This window comes from Hyperolius riggenbachi, chromosome 2 (assembly GCF_040937935.1).
Source record: "Hyperolius riggenbachi isolate aHypRig1 chromosome 2, aHypRig1.pri, whole genome shotgun sequence".
NCBI classification, from domain to species: domain Eukaryota; kingdom Metazoa; phylum Chordata; class Amphibia; order Anura; family Hyperoliidae; genus Hyperolius; species Hyperolius riggenbachi.
Window position 1 is genome coordinate 35082686 of NC_090647.1, and position 10321 is coordinate 35093006.

The following is a 10321-nucleotide window of genomic DNA, read 5'->3' on the forward strand; positions in this document are numbered from 1 at the left end:
TAATTAAACTCTTGTGGGCCTTGATGATTAAAGCACCCATGCCCTGTTTATGTCCAGTTATTCCTACCAGGGCATAGCTTTCCATCAGAGGTGGCCTTAGATTACGCGGGGCCTGGGGCGAGTGTCATATGCGGGGCCTAGAGACATATGCTGTGGATACACACACACACGCTGTGGAAGCACACACTCTGTATAGGTTAGATAGGTAGGTACCTCCAGTATAGGTTAGATAGGTAGGTGCCCCGCAGTATAGATTACATAGGTAGGTGCCCTACAGTATAGATTAGACAGGTAGGTGCCCTGCAGTACAGATTAGATAGGTAGGTAGGTACCCTGCAGTATAGATTAGATAGGTGCCTGCAGTATAGGTTAGATAGGTAGGTGCCCTGCAGTATAGATTAGACAGGTAGGTGCCCTGCAGTATAGATTAGACAGGTAGGTGCCCTGCAGTACAGATTAGATAGGTAGGTAGGTACCCTGCAGTATAGATTAGATAGGTGCCTGCAGTATAGATTAGTTAGGTAGGTACCCCGCAGTATATATTAGATAGGTGCCTGCAGTATAGATTAGATAGGTAGGTGCCCTGCAGTACAGATTAGATAGGTGTCTGCAGTATAAATTAGATAGATAGGTGGCAGCCTGCAGTATAGATTAGATAGGAAGGTGCCTGCAGTATAGATTAGATAGGAAGGTGGCTGCAGTATAGATTAGATAGGTAGGTGCCTGCAGTATAAATTAGATAGATAGGTGCCAGCCTGCAGTATAGATTAGATAGGTGCCTGCAGTATAGATTAGATAGGTATGTGCCCTGCAGTACAGCTTAGATTAGATACATAGGTGTCAGCCTGCAGCATAGGTTAGATAGGTGCCTGCAGTATAGATTAGATAGGTGCCGGCCTACAGTATAGATTAGATAGGTAGGTGCCAGCCTGCAGTATAGATTAGATAGGAAGGTGCCTGCAGTATAAATTAGATAGATAGGTGCCAGCCTGCAGTATAAATTAGATAGGTGTCTGCAGTATAGATTAGATAGGTAGGTGCCCCACACAGTTAGATATGAAGGTGGCTGCAGCCTGCAGCGGTGGGGAGAGCAGTTAAAACTCACGTGTCTTCCTCCGATCCTCACAGCTACCATCTATTTCCTCTCCCACCATCTGTGTATTGGTAACAGCACCCCCTATGATGACGTGACCGCATGTCACCACAGAGGGCGCTGTTACCAATACACAGATGCTGGGAGAGGAAATAGATGGTAGCTGTGAGGATCGGAGGAAGACACGTGAGTTTTAACTACTATGCCCGCTCTCCCCACCGCTGCAGAGGGTGCGGGGCCTCTTCAGGCGCGGGGCCTTGGGCTATTGCCCCACTTGCCACCCCCAAAGGCCGGCTCTGCTTTCCATCATTTCCACCACAGGTGCTGCTCGCTCTCGCCGTACCCGCTGATATCTTTGGCTCTCTGCACACTGCATGCGATTTTTAATTGTTACTGCATGCTGCGTTTTTTCTACGTTCTTCTGTTGCTAGCATTCAGGGAAAATCGGAATTGCAAATCAGAATCGAAATCGGAATCGCAAATCGAATTTGCAGTGTGCAGTGAATTTGCCCTGTGCACTGTGTGCAGTGAATCACATACGGAACTAAATGGGGAGGTGGAGGGGGTGGAGTTATGGATACGCACAGGAGAGGAAGAACTGCCACTTCCTCCCTGCTCATATTCAACATTCTGCCTCAGTCAAAGAGTACGACTAAGCAGAAGGGGGGTTACAGGGGGCACAGGAGGGGGAAGGATGCTGTGTGCTAGTTGCAGCACTAGCCTTTGTCACACTTTAACGATGCAAAATTATGATTATCACTGAATATGTTCCTGGGTTTGCCTTTCATCAAAGTGGGGTTTTATAATCTGGGGGCACCAAAGTATAGTTTCGCTCAAGGAGTTGTGAAACCTAATACAAGCCCTGCTAACAACACATTTGCTGCAACACATTTTTTTTGGAAGTTTCCAAAAACATTCAGAATCAGACAGACAATGATGACATTTGTAAGAAATCTATTTTTGGCTTTTGACATTCGAACTACATTACCAAAATGTCTAGTTAGAGCACAGATCTGTAAGAATTATGAATTGCTTTGGGAATTACATAGATATTTAAAGATATGAAAAAGGGTTAAAGGACAAATCACAAGGGGAAATGTGCTTGTTAAAAGGAATATCATGGATGCCACCAGTGGGAATTAACTGCAAATAAATAGAAGAGGCAAAACAGCATCTCTGCAAAACAGTCATTGGTTTCTGCACGTGCTTCTGTGAGCTGCAGCTCTCATATTCTGATCCCTGTTGTTATTATTATTATTTATTTAGTATTTATATAGCGCTGACATCTTCCACAGCACTGCACAGAGTACATTGTCTTGTCTGTGACAAATTCAAAGCCCCTCAGTAAGTATGAATGTCACAGGAAGTGAATGATGATACAGTGGTGCAGCTAAGGAGCTGTGGGCCCTGATGCAAGTTTTACAATGGGGCCCCCCAAGCACTCTATACATAGCAATTGATAAAACTTGCCAATGGCAGCCCCAGTGTCAGAGGTGCAAGAAGAGGATGGGGAACAGTTTGTTAATGATTACCACTATTCAAAGTATCTATAGAAGTGATTATTATGAGCACAGGACCAATAGTGAACTAATACTGTAGTCGAGGGAGGGCTCTTTGGGGCCCCTCTGACCCAAGCGCCCCGATGCGGTCCCAACCTCTGCAACCCCGATTGCTACTCCCCTGTAATGATACTATTCCACTAATTATGATTGTGCCAAATTTCACGTACATTTTTGTAATTACAGCCCTACCTCATTACGGTTTGGACATTCAATTGATTTTGTATAATCCATTTGTAATTTTGCGCAATTACGTGACATTTCACATAATTTTGTGCCGACTTTAGAGGTTAATGGCAAAGCCCTCATACATGCTATCATCTCCAGAATTGCTACGTATGTTAAGGGGAATGCTGGGAACAAGGTAAAACATTTTTTTTAAACTCCTTGTATTTTTTGAGAAAACTGGTTTAAAAAATACAAAGGAAAACTTTTTTAAACTCGGAAAAATGACAGTTTAAAACCCATTTTTACTTTGCATTTTCAAAATCGATTAACTCATAATCTCTCGAAATTACGATTATGCAAAATTCATGCTTATCACTAGTCACAGGTTGCACATGCAGTCTTACTTTTTTCAGCAAAACACTGGGCAGGGTAGTGATAACAAAAATGTGCTCAATTCACTAAAGCGTGCTACCACTTAGCACGACAGTGATAAGCCGCTTTGCACGTGATATTACGTGCTAAGTATCATTATCACGTGCTAAGTCTCATTATCACGCGCTAAGTCTCATTATCACGCGCTAAGTATCATTGTCACGCGCTAAATATCATTATCACGTGCTAAGTATCATTATCACGTGCTAAGTATCATTGTCACATGAAGTCACTGCAGATCATTTCATTACCAAACTCTATCTTCTGATTGTGCGAAGCGCTGTAGTTTTCAATAGCATAGCGTGTGAAGCGTCACAACGTTCGCGTGATAAAACTTAACACGCGAAAGGTAGAAACTGTTCACGAGCACAATGGGCTCGATTCGTGATAACTCAGTTATCATGTTTTAAGTCTTTTCACGTGCAAACGCGCATGTAAAGCATTGTGTGCGTGAACAGTTTCCACTGTTCCCGTTTTATCGCGCAAACAGCGTTACGCTTCACCTGCTAAGTGCGGAATGCCATTGAAAACTACGGCGCTTCACACGGTCAGAAGATAGAGTTTGGTAATGAAATCAGCAATGGTGCTTACATTAACATGTGAGTTAATGTAATACAGCGTGCGCAAAGTTTAACACGCGTCGCTTTATGTACTGTATACAGTAATAATTCATGATCTACATTCTGTTCGTGTGATCTGCAGTGACTTCACGTGATAATGATACTTAGCACGTGCAAAGCCTTTACATGCGTGTTTGCACGCGCAAAGCCTTTACATGTGATAACTGAGTTATCACGCTGTAGTGAATCGAGCCCAATGTTTTAATTTCGCTTATGTGAAGTTTTGCAATTATAATTTCACATAATTACGATTTGAAAATTGAATTGATTTTCCGTAATCAATTCGTAAATTTTGCATGTAACGCAAAATTACGAATGGGCAATTGTAAATTATTTCTGTACATAAAAAAGTACACTTTTTTTTTCAAAAACATCTTGTAGTTTTTCAGAAAATCAATTTTTAAAGAATCCAAAGAAAACATGGTTTTTAAACTGAGTAAAATGACATTGTTCTGTGGTCCAAGTTCTGTATAATTATTTTATACAAGACACCAAAAGTGTGAAAGAGCCCTTTGTTCATCATGGGCATGTGGGGGATGCATAGCCTCCCCTCACTTCCAGAGGCTCCCCACATCAAGGACCACGTGGGCTGGTACAGCTCAGGCTGTGGTGCTCCACGTGGTCTGTTCTCCCCATTCTGGCCATACCAGCCTGCATGTGTAATACGGGGTTAAAAAAGTGGGGGGGTCTTACGCGGTTCCACAGACAAATGTCATTTTGCTTAGTATAAAAAACATTTTGAATTCCTTAAATTGATTTTCTCAAAAATTTTAATGCAAAAATTCTAGCTCAACACTAGGGCAGGGTAGGCCCTAGACGACCCCATTGTAAGACAAGATCTTTAGGATCCTCTATTGACTCTCACATTTTGCCCACACATAGGGCTGATTTAATAAGGTTGAAGAACAATGGTAAGTGTTTAAAAAAAAAAACCTGTCAAAGATTTTTTAAAAAGTGTCTGCTAGGTAGCTGGTACAAATATTTCACTTGTATCAGGATACAGTGATGATTGACTAAAAAGGATAGCACATATAAAAAGCAGCTACAGCATGCTCAAGAATAACAACAATCTACTGTATTTTTCGGCATATAAGATGCTCCAGACTATAAAAGATGCAATTAGGTTTAGAGGGCAAAAACCAGGGGAAAAAAGTATACTAAACCTGGTAAGTCTATGGTCTAGTAGATGTTCTACCCCAATTATTGTGTCTTTTTTTGTACCTCTTGCACCCTCCTGTGTCCCTCATGTGCCCCCTTAAAGAGACACTGAAGCGAGACTAAATCTCGCTTCAGGTCTTATATATAGCAGGGGCACGTGTGCCCCTGCTAAAACGCCGCTATCCCGCGGCTTAACGGGGGTCCCTTCACCCCCAACCCACCCCCCGCAAAAGTTGGTCGTAAAATGGTCGTAGGGAAAACTCTTCCTGGAGGCAGGGCTAACGGCTGCAGCCCTGCCTCCCAGCGCGTCTATCAGACGCGCATCGCCGCCTCTCCCCCGCCCCTCTCAGTGAAGGAAGACTGAGAGGGGCGGGGGAGAGGCGGAGATACGCATCTGACAGACGCGCATGGGGCAGGGCTGCGGCGGTTAGCCCTGCCCCAACCAGGAAGCGCTCCCCCGCTGCACGGAGGGGGTTTGGGGGGACAGGGACCCCCGTTAAGCCGCGCTATAGCGGCGTTTTAGCAGGGGCACGCATGCCCCTGCTAGCTATGAGGTCTGAAGCGAGATCTATTCTCGCTTCAGACTCTCTTTAATAATTATAAGCAGCGGTAGCATGGCTCACCTCATCTATCGGTTCCAGCGACGAGCTCCTCCCATAGTGCCAGCTTCTTCTGACCACGTCATCAGTAGAAGACTTCTGCCAGAAGCTGTCACTAGGGGACCACTAACACCAATTGGAAAGCGACTCACCGAATAAGTTGGACCACCAATCACAATGGTTATTTGCGCATGTGGGGCATTCAGAGGCTCCCCACGCCTATGAGCACTACTCCACTTCTGCTGCAGCCACCATTTAGCACTGAAGTCCTAAGGCAGTTCCACTTTAATAGTTTCCTCAAATGTAAAAATAAATTTCATAGCGCAACACTGTATATAATCTAAAAGATTTATTCCAGGTGTACACTTACAAGCTGAAGAGGTGGGTATGCACATAGAGTTTGTCCGGCTGGCTCTCCCCCGCTCAGGCTCCCGGTATGCCTGAATGGTGTCCTCAATCCTTGTCTGCATGGTCCCGCTCTGGCCTCCCACCGCTTGTTCGTATAGGAAGAATGCCGTCAGCAGCTCCGCCATATCGATTTCGTCACATGCACGTGACTCATTAGGGGCGTCCTTCCTATACGAGCAAGCGGTGGGAGGCCAGAGCGGGACCATGCAGACAGGGATTGAAATTGATTTTTACTCACCTGCTTTAACCCCTAGCCCCAGTAAGCAAAACCATTATGGCGGTATTCTTCCCACATGCCCAGTCCCACTGTGCAAGATTAAGTGCCATCTTTCAGATGGACTGCTGAACTGTGCGCTTGCTGAGCAGTTCAGAATCCTAACAGCCACCCACAAGCGCCATTTAAGTGCAATTAAAATGCAGTTGAATGGCAGCGTTTGTAACACAATGAATGTCAGAGCTGGACATACGGTGGCGTTACCTGGCGGCAGAGAACTGTGACATGTAATGTCTGAGAAAGGCTGAGGCTGCTTTCAGATGTGATTCCATAACTATAGAGACCATTTCTACACTTTTATTTAGTTTAATTATATATTTTTTTCTCATTTCAGCTGAAATCTTTGAATATCTTCCTGTCCATCTTCAGGGATGAACTCATCTGTTTCATACAGCAGCTTGAGCAACGTTTCTAGCTCCTCCACAACAGTATCGAACATTTTACCAATGGTCTTCCTAGCTTTGACCATCATTTGTTTTGTTCTCTTTCTCTTTTTCACCTCCCTGATCTTCCATGTCTTCTGCATCACTCCATCCATCAGAGAGACCTCTCGATATATCCTCTTTGTCCACATGCTGCTCAATGATGCTGTATACCTCTTTGCTGGTCTCTTCCTGTTTCTGGCTGCCCTTGCTTTCTGGTCCATGCCGGTGCCCCTGTGTTATGCTGCCCTCACTGTGGTCTCTGTAACTTTCCAAATCACCCCGTACAATTTGGCAGCCATGGCCTTGGAACGTTATGCTGCCATTTGCCACCCACTAAGCTACAGAACTCTTTGTACTCTGCAAAGGTCCACTTATGCCATTGCTACATTATGGGTGATTGGATTGATTCCTATGTTACTGGATTTCTCCATCATGATTGTGTCTGTTGATACAACATTCTTCTCCTTTAAGGTGCTGTGTTCTCGAGAAATATTACTCATTGTACCTTTGCAGGGCACAATAAGATCCTTCACCCTTATCGTTAGCTTCGGCTTGGTGGGACTCATAATTGCTTTCACATATGTGAGAGTGATGTCGGTGGCTAAGAAGATGAGTTCTGGGGGAAGTTCAGCCTCCAAAGCCAGCAGAACAGTTATGCTCCATGCACTACAGTTCCTTTTATGTAACATCTCCTTTATTTCAACCTATACACAGGCCAACCTTCAGTACCGTTTTACTTTTTCACAGTTTGGTAGCTTTTTCTTTTTCACGTTTGTGCCAAGGTGTCTTAGTCCTGTCATATATGGAATAAGGGACAGTGTGTTTAGTAAAAAGATACATCAGCTGTACACAGCAAAATCTTAAAAAGATCTTTAAGACTAAATAAAAAAAATTGAATGGTAATACATATATGAAGTCTGTGCACTGTGTACAGTTAGATGAGCATATAAGGACATTTACATCAAGTTTACTGTACATCTGGTACTTAGTAGTGGATAGAACAGATGCACATTTATATCTGTAGTACCCCCTCCATCTTTCTCCTGCCTCCATCTGATGCCTGCAAGCACACCCTCAGCACTGTGTCCTCCCCTCTAGCATGGTGCCCTTCCCTGCCCCTCCCTCCTCTGCCTTCTTGCTGCCTGAATCAAATTACATCTATTTTCACAGTATGTAGGAAAGAGAAGACACAGCGGAACAGCTGTAGCCTGTCTTATCATGTCTTTTTGCTATAATTCATAGTTCAGATGTCTTGCTTGGCAGCCTGGATTAGATTACATCTCTTTTCACAGTAGTTGCATGCTGGGAGTAGGGCATGAGGGTGGAGTTATGAGATCAATCCCCCAGCATTCATTGTACCTATGATTTGGAAAGGAAAACAATTGTTCAGGTCCGATTTCACTATTTCAGACAGGGGGGGCAGGAATTTTAAGACCATAAGTGGAACACGAACCCTGGGGGTGAGAAAATCACACTTTATTACGTGTGATTTAATAAATCTTGGCAACTTAATGGGTTTGAAGCAAACTTTAATTTATAACGAAGTTACTCTTTAAGTGACATGATGAGATTGACATGTAACACAATGAGATAAACATGTCTATGTATAGTTCCAATCCTGCTTTGAACATGCCTGTATGTATTCAGTAGTGTAGGGAACACTGCAGCAGCCATAGAGTCTGCTACGGGTCTACAGCCAAGGGGCCTAGTGGTCTTGATGGCCAGCAATAAGGGGGTCAGCGGTGGGTCTTATGGACAGGGCTGTGGAGTCGGAGATGGAGTCGAGGAGTCAGCGTCAGAGCAATTTTGGGAACCCGGAGTCGGAGTTGGAGTCGGTGGTTTCATAAACTGAGGAGTCGGAGTCGGATGATTTTTGTGCAAAATCCACAGCCCTGGTAAGTATTAGACTAAGGAGTCGGAGTCGAGGAGTCGGAGTCGGAGCCATTTTGGGTACCCGGAGTCGGAGTTGGAGTCTGAATCGGTGGTTTCATAAATTGAGGAGTCGGAGTTGGAGTCGGAAGATTTTTGTACCGACTCCACAGCCCTGCTTATGGAGACCTGCAGCAGGCACCCTCAAGTGCAGAGTTATGAGCGTAGTGTGGCGTAGAAGTAACATTCCTCTCACTGATTACCTACCTTTCTCAGAGGCGTCATGGCATCTATTACTTTGAGTGCCGTCTCTCAGCATGTGACTCATGGGTAATATGAATGCTGGATAGTGTAATGGTTAAAGGCTCTGCCTCTGACACAGGAGACCAGGGTTTGAATCTCGGCTCTGCCTGTTCAGTAAGCCAGCACCTATTCAGTAGGAGACCTTTGGCCAGTCTCCCTAGCACTGCTACTGCCTATAGAGCGTGCCCTGGTGGCTGCTGCTCTGGCGCTTTCAGTCCGCCAGGAGAAAAGTGCGATATAAATTTTATTTGTCATGAAGGGAATATGCACTGTAATGTTGACAGCATGATGTGGATAGGACTCTCATTTTGCAGTGCTGGGTTCCCGGTTCGAAATCCCAGCCAGGGCACAATCTGCTCGGAGTTTGTATGTCCTCCCCGTGTCTGTGTGGGTTTCCTCCAGGCACCCTGGTTTCCTCCCACGTCCCAAAAACATACAGATCAGTTAATTGGCTTTCCCCTAAATTGGCCACAAGTCTGCAATGAACATATAACAATAACAATAACAATAATATTTATATAGCGCTTTTCTCCCTGGGGACTCAAAGCGCTGTGACCCTGCATTATGCAGTCTCAAAGGCTAGGGAAAAGAGGTGAGTTATTAGCCTTTTTTTAAAGCTGTCCAGAGAGGGAGCCTCTCGTACTGATTGTGGAAGTGAGTTCCATAGAGTAGGGGCTGCGTAGGAAAAGGCCCGAGCACCAAATGTTAAGTGTATCCTGGGAATAACCAGCTTCATCTTGTTGGCAGAGCGGAGGGTGCGTGGAGGGGCATAAAGTTCCAATAGATCCGCTATGTATTTGGGTCCCATGTGGTGTAGAGCCTTGAATGTCAGCAGGCAGATCTTAAAATTGATTCTCCATTTTACTGGCAACCAGTGAAGAGTTTGCAGTACTGGGGTGATGTGTGAGCTGCGGGGGGGCATTGGCTAGGAGTCTGGCTGCAGCATTCTGTACTAGCTGTAAGGAGCGCAGAACCTTATCTGTAGATCCGATGAACAGGGCGTTGCAGTAGTCTAGGCGGGAGGAAACAAATGCATGAACCAGGACAGGTAGGTCTTCAGCTGGGATAAGGTGTTTGATTTTCGCTATATTTCTTAGATGGAAGTAGGAAGACTTGACGACAGCTGATATCTGCTGTTTGAGTTTTAGATTTCCATCCAGGATCACCCCAAGGTTTCGCACAGAGTCTATATACTGTACAGTATCTCCCCCAATTGCTAGTTTGAGGTGGTGAGCGTTTTGAACTTTATCAATCATGTGTGGACCACCTACCACCAACACCTTTGTTTTGTCAGAGTTCAGCCTCAGCCAGCTGGTGTTCATCCAATTTTGTAAATCCACTAGACACGCATTTATGGATGCTGATGGGTCTTGGGTGCCAGGCTTGAAGGACAGATACAGTTGTGTGTCATCT

The 10321-nt window shown here is 44.8% G+C and overlaps 1 protein-coding gene across 1 annotated transcript in view; it reads right to left on the bottom strand.

Moving 5' to 3' along the window:
• LOC137544759 (odorant receptor 131-2-like) overlaps positions 1-6162 on the bottom strand; it is a 65275-nt gene extending 59113 nt beyond the window's left edge. Inside the window, exon 1 of the mRNA XM_068265850.1 lies at positions 6000-6162. Coding sequence (XP_068121951.1) covers positions 6000-6162 — 163 coding nt within the window. The remainder of the gene's footprint in view (positions 1-5999) is intronic.
• Between the last annotated feature and the right edge of the window lie 4159 nt (positions 6163-10321).